The 25,677-nt window shown below is 42.3% G+C and overlaps 2 protein-coding genes across 12 annotated transcripts in view; one reads left to right on the top strand and one right to left on the bottom strand.

The window, feature by feature from the left end:
• ppp1r9a (protein phosphatase 1, regulatory subunit 9A) overlaps positions 1 to 17,390 on the bottom strand; it is a 44,265-nt gene extending 26,875 nt beyond the window's left edge. For 2 of the 9 annotated variants that reach the window (XM_046416735.1, XM_046416741.1), the window contains exons 1-2: positions 16,854 to 17,388; positions 9,819 to 11,340 (exon numbers count right to left, since the gene is read on the bottom strand). In XM_046416735.1, coding sequence (XP_046272691.1) covers positions 9,819 to 11,198 — 1,380 coding nt within the window. In that variant the 5' untranslated portion in view covers positions 11,199 to 11,340; positions 16,854 to 17,388. Of the gene's footprint in view, positions 1 to 9,818; positions 11,344 to 12,745; positions 15,127 to 16,853 lie in introns of those variants that run through there. The other 7 variants (XM_046416738.1, XM_046416744.1, XM_046416736.1 and 4 more) reach the window with 7 other exon arrangements.
• sgce (sarcoglycan, epsilon) lies at positions 15,336 to 25,623 on the top strand. 3 transcript variants are annotated; one of them, XM_046416816.1, is made up of 12 exons: positions 15,336 to 15,532; positions 19,742 to 19,864; positions 20,135 to 20,292; positions 20,789 to 20,861; positions 21,627 to 21,825; positions 22,419 to 22,581; positions 22,704 to 22,918; positions 23,413 to 23,439; positions 23,905 to 24,093; positions 24,525 to 24,568; positions 25,047 to 25,084; positions 25,237 to 25,623. In XM_046416816.1, the coding sequence occupies exons 1-12, from the start codon at positions 15,484 to 15,486 to the stop codon at positions 25,285 to 25,287; spliced, it is 1,329 nt and encodes a 442-aa protein (XP_046272772.1). In that variant the 5' UTR covers positions 15,336 to 15,483; the 3' UTR covers positions 25,288 to 25,623. The 3 variants fall into 3 exon arrangements, with proteins under 3 accessions (XP_046272772.1, XP_046272773.1, XP_046272774.1); XM_046416817.1 differs by lacking the exon at positions 23,413 to 23,439; XM_046416818.1 differs by lacking the exon at positions 25,047 to 25,084.
• The last annotated feature ends 54 nt before the right edge of the window (positions 25,624 to 25,677 follow it).

The following is a 25,677-nucleotide window of genomic DNA, read 5'->3' as shown; positions in this document are numbered from 1 at the left end:
GAGAAAGGGAACAACAAGATAAATGAAAAAGTATGCACAGGGGAAATAAGAATAGGACTGCAGAAAGAGAGTGAAAGAAAAACAGGGAAACAGACTGCACCATCAAATGGAAAATGTTTACTCACAAGATAAAGAAACCCGATGGCTGTCTGGCTCTAAGTGGAAACCACTGGCATGCATATCTCAAGACTGTCCAAACAGCACCTGGTTTCTGACCAAGGAAAGGCCATGTTCACACTATATGGTCAATATTAAGTCCCCTAAAGGAAGCTCAAAAATGACCCTTCCATAAGAAAAGCATAACAAGAGGTGAAAGTGTTTGCTGAAATGTGAAAGTTAATCAGTGCAGATTGATTCAGCTCATGTCTATTTTTAGGTTTACTGTAAGTCTAAGAAAATTGTCACATTCCTCTTCTTCATCTATGATATCTTATTCTCTGACAGCAATTGGATTTTCTTCGGCCAAAAACATGTTTTGACTTGAACAGAAAAGAGATTTAAAAAGAAGCCTGAATGACTGTGAGACGGTACAGTAACATAACTCTGTTTGACCTTGGCAGTATGGTCGGACACTGCTGCCTGCTGCTTCTTTTACTACAGGGAGCTGAAAAATGGCCAGAGTACAGAAACAGGCCTGCAGCTGGCAACCACAGGTCTGACAGCTGTGGAGCAGACAGTTATGCATCACCTACGTAAACATATGTGTCTGCCTTCATAGACTTTTTTCCTTTAGTCATCGCTGGCAACATGGCTGTAGGGATGGCGGCGTTGGTTTCTCTGTCACTTGGACCACCACTTTGGATTTAGACTGAAATATCACAACAGTTATCAGACTAATTGCAAGAAAATTCAGTCGCTAGTGGATGAATCCTATTGGTACAGACATTGCTGGTCCAAGCTGTAATAACTTTGATTCCCCAAGTTATTGTTGGTTTTAACAGAGCAAAATAAAAATAAAAATTGAGGCACAGAAACATGGCCAAAAACTTGACAGGGCACACACAACCCAACATTGTCTACATGCAGGGAATGACTCAGGAGATAAAATAAATCTTGACAGCTCCGTCAAACCCAATATGACGCATATCAATACGTTGACCCACATAATCCAATAAACTGATCCCCTGGAAACAGCGATGTCACGGCCTTATCTGCTTTAATAACAGTATGAAATCTATATTGTCGGCATGTCAAGATGACATGTAAGACCTGTGCCACCACCTACAAATTTCCACTTTCAAGCACAGCTGGTGAGTGCTGCTGAGGCAGGCCATTTTGTTCAACTGTAATTCCATTTTTATAAAAGAGGCAGCACACAAGGACAACTAAATGTAGACTGGAGCCTAATTGTCTATCTTCCCATGTGGTGCCCCTCTGGAACTAAACTTGAATAGTCTTGTGAAGGATTAAACACAACACACAATATTTTATGTGTAAATATATTTTTCTACACTGCCAACACTTTCTTTCAGGCTTAATACACTACTTTAGATGAGAAAAGCATGTGCCAAAAAAAGTCATAGTCTTTTAGTATTGATATTAAAGTGCCTTATATTGAGATGGTTGGCCATATATATTTAAAAGCATGGAATAGGGTTAAATAGCTTTATGGGGTGGGGGTGGGGGGTCCTTTAGGCTTTATTTATCATGTTCTAACCCCTCCCATAATTGAGCTGCTGGCACAAGTCTGGACAGCAGTTCTGCTTGGGCATCCACAGATTGGTAGTCTTGCTATCTGATCTCCAGACCTTGCAGTAGGATAGCAGGAGGTTTGGTTTGACTGAAATGAAATGCTGCTTTACTCATTTGTGGGTAAAACAGCAGACACCCTCAGCCACTGATTAAAGCTGAGTCCTCTCACTCATAAGTGTTCTCTGTATTTGTGTAAGGGTGCTTGCATGTCTATTGTAAAATGCACACCAGGTATTTCAGTGATAACAATAGGAGTATGCAGGCAGGCTGAATGCAGGTTGAATGTCTACACCAGCATGCAGACATGCATACATGTACATGCCCAGCTGCCCATCAAGATCCATCTCACTGCCTGTGCTGCAGGATGACAGCTCCTCAGCCAAATAAAGTCAGTCAGTCTGTCTGGATAGCTGTCGGACTAGCTGATGGCTCACCTCTGGGACAGAGTGTAGATTACGGGAGGGCTCACTGAGCCACAGGGAAGGAGAGAGGAAGATGAGGCAATGGAAAACTGGGGCTAAGGATGAGAAACAGGGATGGTGGATGGGGACAGAAAAAAGGACAAAAGAGGGGGACACAAGAAGGGATGCAAGAAGCTTGAATATGATGAGAAAATGGAGGAGTTGCAGTAAATGAAAAGGAAGAATTGAGTTTACAGAGGATGAGAGGCAATATCCGCTGAGAGAGATACAGAATGACTCATATGATTCATGGGTTACAGCAGCAGCAGACAGTGGGGCTGCTGAAGAGTGAAACAGGCAACAGAGAAATAAAGAAAGGAAAATGAAAAAAAAAAAGAAAATCTGGGGAGCTAGCAAGGCTACGGGTGATTTGCTACGAGGTTGTTTGAGTTCCTGCCTAAGATGTCACGTCATGGCGCCTATGACCGGCCAACCGTCTTTGATGGCATTAAACTGGGCCTTCAGAGTGTGGGTGCCAGTGCTGTCGCCCAGCCTGTGCCTTCCAGACAGTGGACGCTGCCCAGGGCAATAAGAGGCTGGAAAAACCCAGGAGAAATGTCCCTACTGCTGTGGCACGAGCCCAGCAGTAGGAACCGCTGGACTGGTCCAGCCCGCAGTGGATTAACAACAGCCTGGTACACACATACACACACACACAGTCTGTTCAGCTGCAACAGATCAGCACATTTGCATTCCATTACTTCTACCTGTGGCCACCCACCAGCTCACACAACACAGTGCTGGACAGCTGACAGAAAGTGCCTGAAGACTGAGGGGATGACACAGATGCAGGTGATGGAAATGAATTCATGTCTTGCAAGAACAGGCCTGAGATTGACAGATATAAAGAGGCGGAGATGGGAAGAAGAGAGAGTGAGAAAAGAGAGAAACAAATGGAAATTCAGTAACCTGTTCTATATAAAGATAAGCGAGAACGTACAGGATTTTACAGTCAACTTGAGGCTTTCTGTTATCTTGACATACATCTCCCTTCACCGTCTGAGGAAGTGACACTTGGCTATTGACCCATCGGGGAATGCCAAGTCAGCATTTCTTTTTTTGACTTCTGACAAGGCTTCTGCATACAGAGTTGGCACACACAAGCAATGAGCAATATACTGCCCAGATGTACTCTTATCAAAATGTTAATTAAGGTTTAATTTCAGAGTTGTTTTTACAGTTGTCAGCTCAACTTTTTTAAGTTGCCGTTTCTGTAACCTTGTTTTTTGCTCTCAACACAGAACTTCACTTAACACCATACCACTGGGTGCCATGACTCCCAGCAACACACCAAGCTACTGGCCTACTACAGGACAGGGAGACACAGAGAGTGAGGGAGGGGGAGAGACAGACCAGCTTTAAACAGAGGGCAGAGCATAGTAAACAACTCCAGCTGAATGGCTGCAGACAATGCCCTGCTTTATTCTGTCTTGGTCATATACAGTGAGTGGGAGGCTGGGATCTGAAGTAACGCAACAAGTTGCCTGTTACAGTCCTGATGCTCTGAGGCCCACTTGCTATGCTATGTACTACATTCTGGTGCAACAATGACTTGGCAGAGTCTGGGACCACACTCAGTATTCATATTTATACAAAGCATAATAGCCAATCTGTGTCATCTGGAATAATCCTGCATGTGGCACAGGTCTTCACAAATGTGAGAAAGCATCAGGTGCAGTTGATTTTTATGACAAAAGGCAGTCCGACCTTGGGTATTTCTGGGTTTGAGTAAGTTTAAATTGAGACAATTCACCATTATCCTGTTCCTGACTCACTATAAACAAGGACATAGTGACAGTGCAAGAGTCTGAACCTCCATCAGTACCAGCTTAGCAAACACTGAGAACATTGTGTGAATGATGCACTCTGTTCTCTGTAGTTTATTGTGTTTTCTTTTTTAACTACAATAAAAAAAACTGTCAGTGCACTGACGATATCATTAGCCGGGGACCAGATTGGGTAGGTGGGGGTTCGATGATGGGCCAACTGACCAGCCTCAAAAACCGCAGGGCTCGTCTCGCCTTTCCTGGATCATTAAAAATGCATCCCCCAGGGAGGATCAGGTGGCACCGAAACAAGCAAACAAAAACACCACTGCATTAATAATGGAGTGACTAAGCTGCATGCACGCACAAACACACACATAAACCAGACAGCTGAGTTTGGAGCAGTTGTACCTGTCAGTGTTAAGACAGGAGGCAAAAATTCCCAGTCATGCAGTGATGACCATTCATAGTTTGACTACTACACAAAAACACATTGTTTCTTATGACAGTTTGGGTTGAATTTTAATACTGCTGGGTTGTTTGTGGTGACCTTTTAGCTCAAACATCTACATAATAATACATAAAGGCATCCACAGAGTTCTGTACGACTAGATGATTTGCAGTGAGTCTAGCTGTTAGTCAAGATTTTCGATTTAGCCTCCCCGAAAGAGGCTTAACCAAAATACCCGACTGACGTTCCGCCTGAGCTCAGCTGCTGTTTTTGCTGGTCTAACCAAAATGTCAACTGCTGCTGTATCAGAGTGTTGGAACTCTCTCCCAACAAAACCCTGTTCTCTTCCATTATGCCCAGCCACAGATTGCATAATTAGGAAGTTGACAGCCAGCTTCGCTGAGCTTACAGAGGGAAAACACTAGAATTCAGAGGAAAAAGAGAGATGGCATGGGTGTGAAAGAATGTAGCTTTCATACTGACAAAACTGATTTTTAGCTTTTATCTCTTATCTTTAATACATTAGTAAATTGGTTCCAAGTCATACTGTTACACAGACACAGGCTGCCCTAAAGTAGAGCAATCCTTTCCATCAAAAAAAAAAAAAAAAACACGATCAGAAAGCAAAGTTCCTGGCTGGAGGCCATCTCATTTCAGCTGGTGAAGTACAAGACAGTATTAGGTGGTGGTCCAGATAAGGATGAGGGTAGAGTCGTACAGATTCTTACTGTTGATGCATGTATACATCTGAACGGTCAGCAGGGATGACTGGCCAGCAGTTAAATCCTGACAAAAGGCTTGGAGTCATTGTTGCCATGTACTATATTGAGGGTGGTCTAATGAGCTCCCAAATGTTCAAAAGAAATAAACGTCTCTAAATCCATGGCAAGTCTTTGGAGCTGGGTACTGGGAATGTGCTAGTTGGCATTTTCTGTTTCTAAGCATCACAGACTTTGTCTTTATATTCATTCATGCTGCGTTAAATAAAAAGATGAGTCTCTGAATGGGTTTGATGAACTGCAGTCTGAGATGCAAACCTTCATGTGTCAATGGTAGAAGGAAATGGTGTAGGCTGTCTTTGCAATAAAATGTTTGTGCGTGAGATCTAACCTGCAGGCATGAAGAAATCAGTCTGAGGCAGGGACTGGTGGCACAGTAAAGTAAACTGAGTAAAGATACGTAAGACTGTAAGATAAGAATCAAATGTATAAACACTGTACATTATTAATAGTTACATTATTTATTCAGTGTATTAAATGAATGCCAAATAATCAAGTTTAATTAGAATATAAAATAATATCAATTAAAAAGATGCTATCCGTAGCTCTAAATAACATACTGCCATGGACAGATTATTAGTAAACAGACTCCTGGATACAGACCTGCTGAATGTCTCTCACCTCTTCTTCAAGAATAAGACATCCACACACACAAGACTTTTATGGTCAATTTAAGTCTGTATGTGGTTGCTTTGAATCTTTTGTGCTTGTTTTTTTGTCTCTTTGTGGCTGTTTTGCATGTCCTTGTCATCATTTTGGTTTCTTTGTGGTATTTTGACTAACTTTCCATTGAGAAATGTTAACACTCACTTCACCCAGAGGCCATGATGAGGGGGCCTTTGGGCCTGTGCCCAGTAAGCCTGTTCAGTAATTTACCCATGGTACTAACAAGTCAACTATCACCTTCTAACTCTAGCAATAGGGAAGGCAAATCACGTCCCTGCCTGTGCCACGCCCTGTCACCACTCTCGTCCCGCCCCTGGTCTGAGGCGAATGACTAAGATAAGTGACCTTGTATTCCCCCTCTGTTAGTTTTTTTAAATACAAAAAACTACATGTAGCTACAAAAAGAATAAGCATCACTTACAAAAGTCAAAATACCTGAGAGAAGACATTCCTAAAAATATACAAAGTCTTGTAGCTATAAAATCACTACCACAGAGACGAGGAAAGACGCACATCTATCATATTGATTAGGGCTCTGAGCTCAGATCTATGCTACTCAGCATTCCTCTGATGGTGCAGCAGCAGAACCTAATGGACAAAACGCCAGTCTTTTTGATCCAGTAAGAGACATCATGCAGAGTGGAGGGACTGATTACAGAGCCACTTCAGTGGCCGATTAACCGGTGCACCACTCATCACATCTGCTTAAATCCATTAGGATATCACAATGTCTCTGCTGATGAAAATGCAGTCACTCCATAGGCACAAAAAAGATGATATGAATGCCATTCACGTAGAGAGGAAGAGAGGAAAACAAAGGGGAGACTGACACAGCAGACTGCATGCAGAGGGAGAGGACTTGTTCTGTCAAACTCCTGGGGCTCAGTTCAGCAAAGACAGAAAGCAAACAAACTACGAGGAAAGAAATCTGCAACAAGTGTGAGATGGTTAAAGGCTTTTGGGAAATTTTTTTTTTTTTTTTGATCAAGACTGAAATTTCTAAAACCCAGAGAAAACCCTCACAGGGAATCTGAACTCTGGTTGAGAATGTCTTCAGATCAAACATATTCTCAGTGTCATATCAGCTGCACAGAACATGCTTTGACACCAGCCACATCAAAAGTGGGATAGAAGACTCAATGTACTCTAATACTACTACTTCGATCTATATGCCTCATACTGAACTGCCAAACTGGAAGTACTGATGTCAAGGATAAAACTGGTTGCTTGAATGAACATGAGATCTGATTCTCTTCTGTGGGTCAGTGCCTTCACTGCCTTTGCCTCGGAGAGCTCAAAGCAGTCACTTCTCACTGGGCCAGCCAGGATGTTATAGTACAATGGAAGTATGTAGAAGTAATCATTAATAATAATAACAAAAAAAAAACTTCCTATAAGTCCAGCGGTACTTCAAGTTGTAAGCTAATATGAGCATGTACAGAATAATCATTTTAATATACTGATGTTTAGTGTATAACATTTACCATGTTCACCATCTTTAGTGTGTCAGCATGCTGATGAACAATATGTTAAATAGCGATAAATAGGGTTCAGCTGAGACTGATAGGAATGAATATGCTCATAAACCAATTGTACAGTGGACAAATTTTGACCTGGTGATGGTGCTTCATTAAATGTCAGGAGATCAACAACATTTATTCTGAGGAGGGTGTGAATATCTTAGTTTTGAGACATGTCACAAGTGTAAACATGGATGTCTTGAGGAAAGATCAGCGAATCACAATAGTGACAGGATTTCTCCCCTGGGAACTCTCCATATTTGCAGCAACTCTCATAAGAATCCATTCAACAAATTTCACTAAAAGCTTAAAATGTTAACTTCATGGTGACACAAAATGAAAAGACAGAGGATCACCAGTCAGTAGGATTCATCCTCTGGGACCACTAATGTACAAATTTTGCTGCATAATATGTTGAGACAAACCAAACACACACTGCCCAAAAACTAGATTTATAAACTCAACACAGTAATCGTTTTCTATAAGCATCTTTTTGCATGTTTACAAAATGTTACCAAAAGTTGGCCATGTGTCATCTTCTCCCTGTGGCTGCCATGATGATTTCAAAATTAATTAAGCTTTCAAAGCTGGGATGTTGAAATGATTTATCCGCTTTACAGGGCAAGACTAAGAAACGAAGGGGAGGGAACATCGAGTATTAGATTATAAAACAGCATTTTTTTTTTCCAAGACCCTTTCTGATGTCTCCTCCCACAGGGGTCAAGCTAGACTCGTGCGGGGGCCCAGGACTGAGAAAATATCTTTGTCTCTTTCACTATATAGATGAACAAAAGACAGAACCCTGTTTGTTCCTCGTGTGCTGAGAGGAGGGTGAGAGGAGGGGTGCGTATGATGGAGAAGTGGGAGGATGCATATCTAATTGTGCTTGTGCATCTGTGTAAAGGAGGGGTAGTGCCTCTCCTGAATATCCCATATGATGAACGAGCGTCGGTCCTTTTCATAGAAAAACAGAAGGCTTGAAATGACAGACAGCAACAGGGTAACATATTCCCCGCCTGTTTGACCTAAATGGGACAACAAGCTTTGTACCTGTCACTTTCACTTTGACTGAAAATAAAAATCTAAAACTAATCTCAGGAAGAGCCTTTTTTTTTTTTATTTGTGAAATACATTATCAGCAATATGTTTTATTTTACGTTTGATACTATTTTTAAGCCATATAATGCAAGTTGTAGTTTTCATGCATGTGTGATGAGTCCTGAGAGGAAGGGAAAGAGAAAGAAGCCAAAGGACACACATTGCAGAAGCAGTGCAGGGTAATTAGTGAGCCAACATCACGTTTTCTCCTCTGAGTAACTGGGCTAATTGTTCTGGTTCGTTACAGCATGTTAATAGGATTGATCTTCAACCTGTGGAATTTTGTGTGCGCTCCAAATCTTTCAGACATAAATCTTGCTCTCAAAAATCACCACTGTGGCCCTCACATGTTACACAGTCTGAAAATCTCCAAAACAGAAATACATTTCACTGACTGACAGAAGAGGGATAAAAACAAAAAGGGCAACTTAAAAACATGTTGTTTACTACTACAAATATTAACTTTATGGATTCTAAATACTTGAGGATAAAGACTGAAAAATATTTGCCCTAATCTTCCAAATCCATCTGCTCAATCCACAAACAACACTGGCTGCATTGTGTCTTGAAAACACAGTGAAAAACAGTAAAGAGATGATAATATAATATCTGTACTTTCATCAGAAACAATGACCTTTTCCATAAGTACAGCCTTATGTGATGTAATTACTACCTTTTGATCCCTTGTGAAATGCCTGTAGGATGGAAGATAAACTGCTTGTAATCTGTAGCCACAGGTCAACTGATAACAACACACATTAGGACCACTACAGTCTACACAGTACATTTGACAGATGCATGCAGAATATCTCTCACTGAGACAGACAAAATATTCTCAATAAAAAGCTCAATAAAAGGCTTCCTAATTTAAAAGATGGAGATGGAACGGCTTGAGGAAAAACAAACACAATATCTTGAGTGAAAACTGTGTGGGTGCAGAACCAGCATGACTAACACATGCACAGATGTTCTGCTTATGAACATGTCAGTTTCCCAGAGGGCGATGGTTTGACCCTCAAAATAGCTACAACCTCTGACATAAGAGAGCAACGGCTACAAATTTGTTATTTTGTCCACAAGATAGCAAACCATATTAAAGGAGGAAAATCGACACTATAAAAGGTTTTATGAGGATAAAGATGACTGAAGTCAGATCATTTTATCATGATCGCACGACCTCATAAAAATGTATGTGAAAACAACAGAGCTAACCACAATGAGCAGTTCAACAGTAACTAAAACTACAAGCTCTGAATACAATATTAACTCTGTTGTTTTAACCTACTTCTGATAAGAGCTGCACAAGGGCTTTTATGTTGGATTGTGTTCACTATGTTTACACAATTAAGACTTTCACAATAGTTTTGTTCCAAAGCCCAACTTACTGTAATGGGTGCAGTGCTGAAGCAGATCTTCCTCTTCGGAGGGATGTCCTCTTTGTTTTCTTCTGGTAGACCAGGGATCTCTGTCAGTTCAGAGCCCGGGTCGTAGACAATATCCTCATCATCTCCGTAGAGGTCATCCTCAGGATCTGTGCAGCTTTCCCCCCAACCCTGATAACAGGCGTCCCCATCTGCATTAAAAATTACCCGCTCATTCCCAATGTATTCCTCATCAGGTTCTTCCACATGGTCCTTGGGAGATTCAGAGGGCTTGTCCTCTCTTGAACAATCTCCATCCTCCTGGCTTTCCCCTGCTGGTCTAGTTGGGGTTGGCAATGGCTCAGGGGTTGCATTTTCAAAAGTTTTGTCATGTGAAGATTTTGAAGCTTTGGACACCCCTAGATCCTCAGTATGCTTTCTTGTTTCTGAAGGTTTCTCCTCTTCTTCACAAGAACCATTGACGTGGGTGCCATTGGTGGCGACCCCCGAAAGGTGCTGTCTATCTCCAACAGTAGTCTCAACCTTGTCTGGTTTGTTTTGGACTCCTTCCTCTTGTGGTACTGGTTTCAGCTCTGAATTCTCTGTCTTGGGACTGGGGCTCAGAAGGTCCTCAGAAGATGAGGATGTGGGAAACTTTCCTCCTATCTTGCTTCGATAGCTTCCAAGTACTGGAGATTGTCGTGAATCATCCTCACTGAGGTCACCTCCATGGCGTTGGAATCCGTCTGGTGAGTAGAGGACCCGTCTGCTGACTCCTCTGTAGGGTACACCTTGGTTGTGGTGGTCAGCGTTTTCAAAAACAGCACTAAGTTGACTAACAGTTGGTGAGGATGCCTCTGTCCTGGAGCAAAGAGAGTCCAAGGAGTCTGTACTGCCTCTATTAGATCTTGCACCTCGCCAGTCATCAAGGTGCTCATGGGAGCCTCTTTTATCACGTCCGTATGGAAAGACTGGTGACTGGGACTGGTCACGTGACTGCTGCTCAAACAGCCTCCTGGTTTCAGAGAACTTTGCTCCAGCACCTCCAACTCTGTCAGCTGATGAGGAATGCTGGAGTTTTATCACTGATCCATCAGCCTTGTTGATGAAGTTGGTGGGCTTGACCAGCTTTTGCGGCGAGGAATCATCGCAACCCCTTGCCTTGGCTGAGGTATTTTCTGAGCCCATTTGCATGAACATGTCCTTAATGCGACTGACATGGCTGCCATATTGACGGCCCCTTGGTTGTTTCACACGTTCAAGATCTTTGGGCTTTGAATCCCCATCAACCCGAGGCTGGTCAAAGGCCTTCTTAAGTGCCTGAAACTCAGCCCGGTAGGCATTACGGTGGGGGGAGGCACTGCGGAGGCTGGTCCTCTCCCCCGAGGCCTCCGTCTTCAGCATGATGATGTCTTTGGAATCAGAGGAGATGTCAGCATCGCCGTGGCCTCATTAGAAAGTGGGAGTGAAGAGTCGACTTTGACCTACTGCAGGGCAGTCTGATCTGATCCAGCTGATGCTACAGTTCCTTCAGGCCCATTCACACCTGCTGGGACAAAAAAAAGAGATATTATAAAGATAGAAACATTTTATTTAACACTGCATGATTATGTGAATTCAAGAGAGACGGCTATTTAAACATAAACACAGTGACATCACATAAACCGAAAGTGGCACTTCAGCACCAAAATTACAAAGCTTAACATTATTCAGAAACATGGGGTCTAATGATTTACAGATGTTGATGTAGAGCATAAAAGGTCGTAGTATACTAGTTGTGAAAGTACATTTGACTATAAAAGCACTCTGATAATGTTGTCTATACAGCATTGCTGCACTCTTTACCTTCTCAAATCATTCTTACTATAGACAACAATGCAAAGATCTCAGCTCTTGGTTTTTAAAATGGTGCTAAGTTTTAAGTCTCTTTTTCTTATTCCCTCTCCCACTTTCTCCTTTCTATAGTAGGCTATGACCCTTGTTTACTGCCACATACATTCCACTGCTCTCTAAACCATCCCTGACATTTATGCTTTTTCCTCCTAAATGTCACCATTCAAACAACGCATTGCAACCTTTGCTGCACAGAAAGACCGCTGTTGAATGCACCACAGCTGATTTCAACACCAGAGACAAAAAATACAAAAATAATTTGATGAACTGAAAGATTTGCAGTTTAAAAGGTGAGATTAAGACAACAATAATCCTAGGTCAGAGCAGGGTAGCAGGCCGTTATTCAATTAAATATTCCATACCTAGAGCCATTAAAGTTTAATCCTGTTTGGAAATGTCTTCCACGTAGAGGGAGAAGAAACATGACACAATACATCTGAGATTAAACAAAACAAGCAAAAAAAAAACAAAACAAAACAACAACAACATTCATCTGGGACACAGAGAATCCATTAACTTAAGTTGCTCTGTAACCCACAGCTTGAACGGAATGGATGCAGCAGCATCAGCAGTGGTGGTGCCTGAAACCTACACGTCCTGTTTCAGTATTCATTATTCGCAATGCTGGACTCTTGCTGGTCCATCACAATCCTTGAAATCCTTGTGCGAAAAACCAATTCACCCGTTTGAACTTTAAGAATACCCCGTGCTGCTTTCGGAGGCTCTTGCACGGAGAAAATCTAAAGTTAGAAGTGAAAGATGAAATTGAGGCTTGAACATTGTGTCAGTGGGATGAGACAAACAGGCAGAGCCGCACATCAGCCACACCGCACACAACATGACAGCTCAGGTTTCCCCCCATCTGACACTGTTCAACATTTATTTATTCAAATTTTTCCCTCTTATGCACATCCATGCAGGGCTAAGAACAAAAACAAAACAAACACTGCAACTGACTGACGTTTCTCTACGATTATCAAAAGAGTAAGTTAACTGTTGACCGTAAAAACCACAGCGATGTTGCTCCTGTGTAACAAAAACAAAAGAGACAGACTTACATTCATGGCTCCGGCTTCGCTTTGACGAGTCATGAATAAACTGAAATCCAGACGGTCCACTCGGAAAAAAACGTGAACACACTCGTTGCAAAAAAAACCTTTCGAATAAAGCATGCTATCTCACGCTCGTAAACAGTCCCGGACGGAATCGCCACTACAGAGACGCTTAGACGCCGTGGAGCCGCTACAACGCCATTGCAGGCAGTGGATGATGATGCTGCCCGTCTCACTGTAGGGGTGTCGGTGCAGTTTGGTGGCTCGTCTCACCGAGAGCTGCACCGTGGCTGCGTTTTAGCACACACGTCTGCGGTAGCAGCAAAGTAAACACCCTTAGCTGTGATGATAGCCGGTGATTTTGCACACGTAAAGCCTCGTTCATGTGACAGGTGATAAAACCTGAACTGCGGCAATGGTTTGGTCCGATAATCTGCTGCGCGGAGGGGGTTTCAGCGAGCTGCAGTCTGGCACAAATACCAGCACACAGCAACTATAACTTCACTGGCTGCTTACTGTTCATCAATGGGTCTTTGGGTGGGGTTCAAAGGGTGAAGGAGCACTCAGGCTGTGCGATGTTAAATCAGGCCTTACCAAAATGAGATGTGAGAACAACCAGGGGACCTAAATGAGTTTGTAGGAAGAGTAGAGCATGAAATATTAGGTCAAATTAGATTTTTCTGTTAGTTCATTCGCTAAAAGTCAGTCTGCGTGTAGAAATAAGGATTCCTGATTGCAGTATTTACTCCTGCATTAATGGCCATTAATTCAGTCTTTAAGGTGAGAAATGTTTTGAGCAGACTCACTGTAACTTACCCAAATGAAATGAACGTCTCTGAATATCAAAGTTGGTTATTGAACACACCAAACACTAAGTTAAATAGACATATTCTAAAGTTTGCAGTCTCTTTTCTCAATTAATCTGTGTGCCATAATATTCGAACAGTCTCTTATTAAAAATTCTGGCCGACTGGGTCACACAGGAGTCAACAGAAAGCGACGAAAGCACGGGACTGACTTCATGTGATAGAGCAGTAGAAAGAAAGCTTTGTCACCATTCAGATATGTGAATATTTTAACAGCTCTGAGTCATATAATTGATGTCGATGTACTATAATACATGGCTTTATTGCTTTCATATGTATTTTGTAGCAAATTAGAAGTCATAAATTACATTTTAATCAAAGTTGAATCACCATTCATTCAAATGATCTCACAATGTGACTCTTATTCATCAGTGTGTACAGACATATCAGGCCTAATGCCCTAAAACATGTGGTTTATATCATTATATAACAGTTTCAGTCCATACTGAACTCACTTGAAGCAGGGGCTCGTTGCATATTCATTCTATTTTTATATGTTGTTATTTTATTTGAAGTCCTCCTAATATTTCTGTACCAGTATCTTTAATTTAGAGTAATATATCATGAAGATGCGTCTTGGTTTATTGTAGCTGCTGTACTACAAGAAGCATGAGCTCCAATTTGTCCACATACATACCTTTAGCAATATCTCAGAACTGACAGTGGGAATTGAAGTGGGTGTTGCATCTTGCCCAACTGCTCGAAACAAGCAAATGTATGACAGTGTAGATGGAAACGTACTGCAGACTATGATGAAACACAGTTGGACTAAAATCAAACCAACTAGACACATTTGGCCATATCTTAGGAAATGCTTTGTTTTCCTTGTCTGCTTTATGCTTCTTGCCACCTGTACTGACTTATATTGATTGTTGTGATACATTTATACTCAGTCTAAACACTGGCTATGGGAAGATGTTGCTAAGCAACCTAAAAATATTCTTTAGGGGATAAAAGGGAGGGTGAGAGAACAGAACAGCTTTGCACTGCAGAGCACAGAGGATGGATGGCATCATGTTTATCGTCACAGAGGAAGCCACGAATGCATCTTCAAATATGCCTTTATGAAACAAGAACCATGCAGTGATCTCTGACAGAGTGTTAGCCAAAATTAGGATCCTTTTTCTCCAGGATCAAAGTGCTCTCTTAGCAGTTCTTCACATCAAGGAGGCAAGAGGGGTGAATTAAGGGTCCCGCAGTCCTTTAGCAGGCCTGAGCCAAAACATGACCATCTGTCTGCTAGGTCTGTCTCTGCAGGGGGTCTGGACAGATTGGAGTAGACTTCTCAAAAATGCCTGAGCCCTTTTACAGCTGGCTGGGCTGTGGAGGTCAAACTCTGGGGAGGTGGTGGTGGTGTGTTGATGTTGATGTATGTGAGTAAGGGTCTGCTTTTAAGTCCTGATGCAAATTTTCCACTTCTTTATCTCAAAATCATCCAGACTGATAGTGATAGATGAGAAAGCACTAACCCAAAAAAAATAAAAAAATAAGAGAATGACACATAGTGACAGTGAAAAGACTTCTGCATGCTGTCTTAGATCACAAGCAGGCAAGTGGACAGAAACAGCCACTCCTTGCTCTTGATGTGCAGGCAGGCACAATGAAAATTCCCGTTAAAATCGAACAGCACCCCACAGAAACATTTGCTGAAGGCGTATCGCTCCCGTGCTGATTCACATCGTGTTCTTGCACTTTTATTTTTAGGAGACAACCATCTTTTTCCATCCAGATGTTCAGCCAATGAGAGCTCGTGCTGTTTCCAGTGAAGGAAGGAGGAGGCGGAGGAAGGAATGCTGCAGGATGCTTATTATTATGGCTGTCAAACCCAGTGGCGATTATGTTAGTTAAAATTTTATTTATCACGTAAGTTTTACGAGGATGATGTGCACCATGTCCGCTGCAGCTGTCGCGGTATGGCTCGCTATGGGTACGTATCGACTAAACTCGGAAACACCAGGGAATTTTCTACGTGTTTCGGCTTTGATGGGGTATCCATGCTAGTTAGCTAGCTATCCAGTTAGCCTGCTGCGGGTTAGCCGCTCTGCTCATTTTTTCCAAGAGGCTGAGGAGGAGACATAGAAAAATGGCTGACAGCAGACCGCTAATTCAACATTGAGCCTTAAAAGTGTGTTTTGTACAGTAATTTGTATCTCCAACGAGGTTAACGTTATATCTGGTCTTGCATCCAGCTTACCGTTGGGAAAACAGTCTGCGTTATTTGACCCTGGCGCAGGCCTGTGTTTACATGTAGACCAGGTGTTTAATGAATGCCTGATTAGCTAGTTAAGCAGCCCAAGTTACCATTAATTACATGTGGGGAATAGATGAGATAATATTAACACACTGCTTTCTTCGTATGAAATAAACTACAGAGACAACATTCTGTTTGGTACAGCTACAGTGGTGCACACATGGTTTGTAAGAAAAATATATACTCTGAATTGCCAGCTTATTAGGTACACATGGCTAAAGCTAATGAAGTTTAATACAGCAGCCCTGAATTAAAATCTACCTTCTACAGGTTTTAATGGTCAGTCTTGTTAAGATAACAACAAAATCAGTCTGCTATTCATTTGGTCCATAAAATATAAATAAAGTGAATCTGATCTTGAATTAGCATGAATCTGCTTCTCTAAAACGTGAAAGAAGTGAACATTATGAACTTTGTGAATGAAGAATTTATTTCACGGCTGTCGTATTAGACTCTGTTAGTTGGGTATACCTAATAAACCGACAACAAACCGAGTGTAATAATTCAGAACGTCCTTGAAAGACAAACTTGTTTCATTTATGCTTTTATTCATTGATCCAGTAGTTTACGTTATGCATGCCTATGATGCCAAAGACGGCGCTTTACGTGAGAGAAATATGGAGCGATCCTTGGGCTTGAAGCAGAGAACAGCCCTGTACAGAGATGGTGAGTGGGTGTGTGCAGTGGTGCACTTCCCCCTCCTTCCTCGTCATAACACGGTGACACGCTCAACTGGCCTCCCATTAATACTGGCATTATTGTTTTCAGTTGTGTGCTGTCCCACAGACTTTGTCCCGTCACTTTTCTGTAACGGTGGTTTGCTGAAATAAGACTTTGGCTTAACCTTGTCCTTGCTAGAAGTAGAATTTACCCTGTATCATTAACCATGAGACAAAGATCTATTTCTGTTTACTGCTATTTTACTGTACTAATACAGCGCTGTGAATGACACACAGCTTCGCAACAATCACTTTAGATAAATCAGCAATTTACTTACTTCTGTAGAGCATTAGAGGAGTAAGCAGGCTGTTTCATACACACTCTTCTCCTTAGCCATTGCCTTCTGTTCGTTGTGACACCAGCTACTTTCACTTCCAGGTCTGTGTTTAGAACGACGAGGCTCAAATGCATCACAGGCAGAATACCAAAGCTGCGGTCCCAACAGTAGCGATCCTTGTTGTCTGTGCTTCCCCTATAAACAAAAAAAGAAGCACATGCATTCCTCCTGACCCAGAAGATGTTCGCATACAAAGCTGATTCAACAAAACTTAAGGACATCCCTCTGTTTTCTCTGCTTCAGCTACCTAGAGATCTCAGTTATCTAGAACCGTGAGAGGGCGGTGTAACTAAAGCATCGCTCCGGGGACTTAAGACAGCCCAAGGTCAGCCCGGAGAAGCATAAAATCTGGTTAGCCATTTCCACTACCCCCAAGACCTGTTTGTGATCTCCTGTGCCATTCATGGGCATGTGTCCGTTTATTATGAATATGTACAATGTGTACAGAATACTTGGATGTTAGTGTCTGTGTGAGCCTAGTTACCAGGAATGTATAGCTTGTTGTGTGTATTAGCATGCATCTGTCTATCTCTACATTTGTCCTGCAGCAGGACAGGCTAGACTTCATAGTTTACTATTAACCTTTAATAGGTGATGTATTATGTACAGTAGGATTACTGCAGGCCATCATCTCGAGAAGACTTGGCAGAAAGTTAGCCTGACACAAATAAGCAGATCTGATACTATTAGCAGAGTATCAGTGTAGCTTAGTCAATGATCTTTACTTACACTTGCTGCTCTTTAATAGCAGAGACTACAAAAAAGAGGGGGTGAGACACAGTCCAGTTGGAACCTAAGCTAGACTGGCTAACATAAGGCTGACAGGAGTGCGTGCTAGGCTTAAATGTTTGTTGTTGAATCAAAGCTTGAATATTGACAAGCTAAAGCACATTTCAAATCCCATAGGTCATTTCCTATTCCTCAGACCATTAGGTGTGACCAGGCCATCTGGGCTCGCTTGTATGCTCTGCCTGTCTTATCTGTGAATATGTTGCTGATGTTAAAACCACATCAAGTTGTTCTGTGAGCAGAGCAGAATAGTCAGCCCTTGACCTTGACCGGGAGTGTGTGACTGTGGTCCTTTGTGTGGTGAAGAATCGATGAGGCCCAACGGGTTTGGGTAATAGAATCTGCGCGTGTGCATTCAGAGTGGGATTTGCAGATCGACTCGAGTCATCAGCAACAGCACCACCTGAATGAGGTTTTATTCTTGGTCTCTGAATAACCTAGATCCTAATGCCGTGGGTGCAGTAGTAGCAGAAAGAAGAGCTATATCGTGTGGATTAGTCGTGCTCAGGTGGTTCCCTCAATCTGTCCTTGGAAAGAGATGTGGTGGATATGACCTCAGGTTTCAATAAGTAACACCAAATTTAGTGGCCGCTAAATACTATTGATTGCATTTAGCTGTGGCTGAGCCCTTGGGAACACGAGACATATGGCCAGTTTTGCGTCTCTGTTTGTAGCCACAGATGTAGCCCAGTTTAACATGCATATGGGACCATTTTATAACTTTACTCTCCCAGCAGCTCATCAGTGCACTTAGATAGCAGTAAGGCAATTTGGCATTTTACAAGTAGACTTACTTTATAATCTGCAGCTTACTGTGTCACCTAATCTTCCATAACCCCTTTGTGCACTCTGGTAATAGATAACGCTTAACAACCAAAGATCACATACTGACTTCCTCTTTCGTAGACTTGGATTAAAATGTAAATCCTGCTCTGTTCCTCTTTTCAGTAGAGACTCTCCTTGGAAATCAGCTTCTGTTAAAAGAGAGGGCTTACAGTACAGCAGCAGAGACCCACTTCTTGCTATGATGGTTTGATGCTTGTGAGAAGATGAAGCAGGAGATAAACAGTGGTGAAACGCTGGCGACATTTCGCTAGCAGGAAGGCACTCAGCCTTCCCATGCTGCCTTGTGGCTGTTTAATGAAACTTGGAGAAAAATTAAATCTCTCTCTCTCTCTCTCTCTCTTTCTCACACTTCATTGCACAGATCTCCAGTTTTCCCTCCCTCCCTTCCTTGTTCTCTCTTCCCTCCTGCTCTTTCGCTTCTTCCTTGTACACTCAGTCTCCCATGGTGATTAAAAAATGGAGTGCCCACCCACCGAGGAAGAGAGAGGAGGAGGGAAATAAAATGAGAGGAGAAATGCTGAACACAAATGCTGAGAGTTTTAAAGAAGACAAGGGAGCAAGAGAAGGGGAAGTAGTGAAAGAGAAAGATGCAGTGAGAGGCAGAGATCTGGGCAAATCACCTCCAGTCTTCAGTTGTGTCAGCTTCTGTTAAGGGATTGCCATTTTCCAAGCAATGCCCTTCTCAAACAAAGAATAATAATTGTGTTTGAAGAGTGGGGCTTTACGCATAGCGTAATGGTAACAGAGTGTAAGGAGGATGTGAAACAACTCTCATTACTGCTGCTTTTATTCACAGTACCTCCTTGCCCCTCATATTCATTTTTGTGGTTTAGCAGCTTGTTCTTCCTGTATATATAATGGCATAGTCTTTTCCGGCAGCTGATAATTTCACGCCTGGCTGTTTCTGCGCTGCATCCCTAAGTGAAACGAATGCATTTACCTTCATGAGAACACAGAAGCCAGACAAAAAAAGTAGACACATCTTTCACTGCAAGCAGTGTTGATTCTCAAAGTGTGAGTGACCCAAACATTTTCACCTCTTGTCTTTTCTAATAAGTGCTGCTGCTGACAGGTCATTAATGAATTAAAAGAGGAAGAAATGAAATAGCAAATGCTATTGCTACAAACAACAACAAGCAAATGTTCTGCTGTCAGGAACTAATCGTCTTTCGGGGTTGAAATTTGTGTTCCAGTGGTCACCATCTTGTCGAGATCTCACGCAGACCGTAATGTCTACCCATCTGCGGGAGTGCTGTTTGTCCATGTTCTGGAGAGAGAGTACTTCAAGGGAGAGTTTCCTCCCTATCCAAAATCAGGTATAACTCCATCACATTCACATTTCATCTACTTTGTTGTAGTGTTGAAATATTTGTCTTGCACTCTAAAACATCTGTGCAGGCCCTTATTGGCACAGCCATTGTGTAAATGGAGTTGTGAATTCATCATATTTCACAAGTGTAAAATGCTTAGCTGCTGCTGGCAACGCTGCCATCATTCAGCGAGTGGGTCTAAATGCACATCACTTAATTGTTTGAGGCTCATAAAAGATCACCGGGTCACCCCTCATTAAGCAGCTCTGTCTGCAGGTGATGCCAGCAACGACCCGATCACTTTCAGCACCAACCTGATGGGCTACCCCGACAGGCCGGGCTGGCTGCGCTACATCCAGAGGACTCCACACAGCGACGGAGTGCTCTATGGCTCTCCCACTGCAGAGCATGTTGGCAAGGCCACCGTCATAGAGGTGGGTGGTTTGGACTACTTTCAAAGTGAGGAGATGCAAAATGAATGCATTTATGTTTCTGTTTGTCAAGGAAGGAAAAGGAGTTCTGCTTTTTTGGTAAAAGTGTTGAAATACACAAAAGCATAAGAATCAGACATTTTCAGCCATTTAAAGGGAAGACAGCATCTTATACTTCACAGTCTTTGCCAAGGCACACATAAAGGTAATAAAGTAGTAACACATTTGAATTGAGTCCAGTTGATTTGTGTGCATTTAGTAATGCTATGCTCAGAGTCTGTAGACTTAAGTTCCATTATGTTTTTATGCTTTCTTTGTTCCCCATAAGCTACTGTAGAAATTCTTTTCCCAAAAGGCTTAAGGTTCACATGTGCCTCTATACGTCGTCTCAGTTGGGTACAGAGCCTGCATGGTGTTTCTAGCTCAGCCCCATCCAGAGGACTGCTGCCATATAAGCTGCACTGATCTGGGCTTAAACTTTCACCCCTGTGTGTTGCAGATTACAGCCTATAACAGACGCACTTTCGAGACGGCGCGGCACAACTTGGTCATAAACATCATGGCCACAGAAGGTGAGGGGTGCCAGTATGACAGCTTAGAGCAAAGAGAGATCAGACTGTGCAGCTTCCCTCATTAAACTTCAAGGGCACGTTCAGTACTTGAATAGAAGATGTTGTGTTTGATTACTTTGGTCAACAAGAACAACATGTGTTTATCTAATGATGTGTTCATTTATGCATGCAAATATGTCTAACAGTATCTCACCTTCAGTTACTGTTGTTCTTAAGATACTGAACCAAAATGCACCTTAATTGTCATACAGTCAGACATCGCAGGTTGGTCATCATGAATCAGTAGAATATGTTATGGCTGCTGTAAATACACAGTCCTGTATTGGTACGATATGTTATGTTATAAATTAGTACGTTATGTCAGTGGAAGCAGCCGTTCCTTTCCGTATTTGTGACTACACCTCACATCTGTGCATCTGCATGTGTGTGCTGTGGCATGTTGACCAGTCACGGTGCATGCAGTACAATATGAACCGAGTTGGTTGATAGCTCAGCAGATGTTTGCAGCGCTAACATGACATCACTCTCCCTATGCTGTGATGTCATCTGCCATCTGGCCCCGCAAGGAGGCCATGTCGTAACAGAGCTGAGCAGACATGTTAGCGTCTGCTGGGCAGACTGGTGATGTCAGTATCATCTAGGCAGTGGTAATGAAGTTTTAATGATGTCTTAGTCAGCTGTCTCCTGTCTTCTCTCTCCCTCCTCTTCCAGACATTCACCTTTTTCTCCTTTTCCTCTAACGCTCTCTTTGTTATCACTGTGCAGAGTTCCCTCTGCCCTACCAGGCAGAGTTTTACATCAAAAACATGAACGTGGAGGAGATGCTGGCCAGTGAGGTGCTGGGGGACTTCCTGGGGGCAGTGAAGAACGTATGGCAGCCTGAGCGCCTCAACGCTATCAACATCACTTCAGCACTGGACCGTGGTGGCCGTGTTCCCCTGCCAATCAACAACCTCAAGGAAGGGTGAGGCTGCTTTTCAGTTCTCATACTGAAGGAAAGATGACCCAGTTTAATCAGGATTTTTGTGTGCATTATGTAACACTACTACAAATCAAACTAAGAGAACAATAAGTTTATGATTTAGGTATAATTAATTCATAATTTAATTTAGGTGTAATACCTCTAGATAACTTCACACGCAGTACATGAGCTTCAACAGCCTTAAATGTTTTCTTCATGAGGGACCTCTTCACCTCCCTCAATCAAACAAATTGCTTATATTTTCAGCCCACTCACACCGTGCTGACATTTTATGTAATTGGGGCCAGAGGGATGCACAGCTCGCTGTGAATTAGATGAGTACACTTGGCCCTCAGCACTGACAGACGCTGTCAGTTGGTCTGTTTCAGAGGGGAATTGCCCACATCAACTGCCATAAGTTCTGCATCAAAGATTCATGCTGACGTTTTGGAAGATGAAAGTGTCTAGGAGAAGACTCAGTGGAGGAACTGCTTTGACTTTAACAGGCTTCAACATAAACATGTAAAGTGAGGCTTCTCTTCTCTTCTCTTCTCTTCTCTGTTGCTTTGTTTCTCTCCTTCTCCTCCTCTCTGCAGAGTGTATGTGATGGTTGGTGCTGATGTTCCCTTCTCGTCGTGCCTGCGGGAGGTGGAAAACCCACATAACCAGCTACGCTGCAGTCAGGAGATGGAGCCTGTCATCAGCTGTGACAAGAAGTTCAGAGCTCAGTTTCACATTGATTGGTGTAAGATTTCTCTGGTGAGGATTGTCTTGTACAGATTTCCATGAATTGAAAACTACAGATTCTTTATTCTTAAGCTACCAGCACATTTTTTTCAGTTCATGCAAAATGCTGTATCATTCACAAATGCTTTCTTTAGGTTGACATCAACAAAGTGGTCCCAGTATACGTTACCCGTCCCGAGCCAGGCAATGGGATCCTGCCTGAATTTGGCGAATACGACCCTCCCTCCGAGTCCCTGAAGACTAGGGACTACTTTTCAGACTTCCTTATCACACTGGCTGTTCCTTCTGCTGTGGCACTAGTTCTCTTCTTCATCCTCGGCTACACTATGTGCTGCCGACGGGAAGGGGTGTAAGTGTGATCGGTCTTATATTATATTACATATTATATTAAATTTTGCACCCAACACCCCAGCAAACATTTGAGGAAAGCCAAGTTCTTATACGGTTCTTAAATGGTGACTTACGCGTATAAGAACCAAATGGGAGACAGGATGGATTGTGCAGCATATTTAGATAAGGGCAATAATCTGGACTGGAGTTGCAGCTTGTCACTACCATCCAGTTGTAAAGTCCATTTGCATTAAGGTCCCCCATGAATATCTGTCACAGCTTTTTTTTTTTTTCTTTTTTTAAAATTTCATCACGTGCATCTTCATGTACGTGACATGGATCATCCTTTGTCATTTACAGGCTGGGAGAGACGTGCCCCCTCGTTCACTCAATGTTTCACATCCCATCACCATTTCCACTCTGTCTCTATCCAGCAATCCATTCACTTGTGTGTAGATGTCTGTTTAACTATTATTATTAGTATTTAATTCATCCATTTTGTTTTGCTTCTAGGGAAAAAAGAAACATGCAAACACCAGAGTAAGTGTTTTACCTCTCCTGTGTTTTTCTTTATTTTGGGTCTGTTTCTGTCTCCCCCCTCTCTTGGCTTTGCAGTTTTGTCATCTATGTTGTCATTGACGGCTTTGCCATTACCATTCATATGCTCATCTGTGTTGACATCCATTCATCCAATGGGCTGCTCAAAAATTCAGTGATCAGATGTGGGTATTTAATGCTGTAGCAAAGACAAATTGCTTAAAATAGTACATAAATCTTGAAAAACATAACCTGCACTCTAAAGTCAGACAAAGTCACAGCGATAGGTTAGGGTGGATGTTATATTTCTGTTGTGCATGCATGAACTGAGTGCAGAGCTCATCACAGCAGGTACAAATTGATTGCATATTTGAATATTTCAGTAAGTAAAGACGCAAATCAACACTGCCAACCATGACAGAAACACAAGCTCGTGCATGTTAACGTCCCTGCCTCTCCCTCCTCCAGCATCCAGCTGGTTCACCACAGCTCCATCCAGAAGTCCAGCAAGGAGCTGCGGAGCATGTCTAAGAATCGGGAGATCTCATGGCCCCTCTCCACCCTGCCCGTCTTCAACCCAGTCAGCGGCGAGGTGGTGCCACCCATCCACCCTGACAACTATGAGACCACCAGCATGCCTCTCATGCAGACACAGACGTGAGTTGAAAGATTGCTTGGTTTGATTGGACGGGGCATGCACATGCGTTGTGAACAGCACGTGGATGAATGAACATTCAGGCGCTCATTTGTGCGCACATGAAATGCAACCAGGCTCATTAGCAGGCATGCAGATGGACGGCTTATAGGCGTCGTTATAGGAAAATATTAGTCGAAACAATACCATTTAATCTTGTTTTCTACGCTTCTAACATGCCGTCTGTACAGCTAAAGCTGCAGCAGGCGAGTCGGGCCTTTGGAAAATACAACTACAGCTTAAGAGGTTCAAGCTGTCCCATGATTTTACCTAATGGGCTTGAGACTCAGAAAAATTTGCTAACATAACAACAACATGCTTTCACGTGATACCAAAGACTCTTGTGTTATATGTGAATGTATGATTGCTATTGTGTTATTGTTTATAATTTCAGAAATCTGCAAAACCAGATTACAATACCACAGCAACGGCCATCAGGTTAGTATTTTCCTTCAACCTTTGTATGGTAGTCCGGCTTACTCCATCTGCATGTGTAATATGCGTTGTGACACTTGATGTGACAGATAAAGATGACTGGACGTGCTTTGGTCACAGGAATAGATATCAGAGCAACTTTTAAGCTTCGACAAGTTGTTGTCTTGTAGGGTGTTCTTACGTCTTTCTGCGTTGAAGTCATAGTCATTTTGCTGTGTTGCACACTAACTCAAAACTGTCCTTGGATAATCGCCCTGCTGCATCACTGTTACAATACAGGCATCTAGGCTTTAATCAGGTGGACACAGATTATTGACATTCAATTATTTTGGCTGTGCAAGAACTCAAGCATGGGAGCTTTACTTTTTGTCCAGTGGTGTCTGAACTGCTACAGTTCTGGTGTTGGTGTGTGAGCGCCCCCCTGTGTGCATGATGTTCCACTGCACTAACCTGCTGCTCTCTCTGTTCACTGCTAACAAAGGAGATAATTATGTCATGTCAACATTCAGAAGGTTGGAGGTAGGTGCTGTCGTCTGTTTCTGAGTTAGTGTAGATGTAATTCCTATTCTTATTTCAGCACATCTTTTCCACTAAACAGGACTAAGAGCATGTCAAAACTTCAATGTTTGCTTGACAGTAAAATTGTTTCTTCTTTCCTGTATTTATTCTAGGTAAATGGTATTCCTGAGGAGAGAAAGGTGGCTGAAGCACTGAATTTGTGACCAGAGACATCTGTGTTGGAGATGACTTTGGTTCTTTTTTTGTTTTTTCTAACATTTGTGCCAATCTGCATGCCTCAGAAGTGTCTTTACAAAGATTTATTGTCCATATACACTTAAACCTTAAAGAGTGAGAACGTGGAAGAACAAAAGAGCTTAGCTGATTATTAAAATACATTACAGTATTTTGAAATATTTATGTAAATGTTCAAACTATGATGTTTGTATTTTCACAGAGGACCTCCTAGGGGAAAAGGGAGTTTTACATGGAAATGCTTTAGTTGTCATGCATTATTAATTGTATGTTAATGCATCACATAAAAAATTCTTTCAAAATAATTTTTGTCTGCTAGTACCTCTGTTAGACTCCAGCAATGTCTGGATAACATGAAA

This window comes from Scatophagus argus, chromosome 17 (genome assembly GCF_020382885.2).
Source record: "Scatophagus argus isolate fScaArg1 chromosome 17, fScaArg1.pri, whole genome shotgun sequence".
Lineage (NCBI taxonomy): Eukaryota > Metazoa > Chordata > Actinopteri > Scatophagidae > Scatophagus > Scatophagus argus.
The sequence above is the reverse complement of the archived record's forward strand: the minus strand, read 5'-3'. Positions and strand labels throughout refer to the sequence as shown.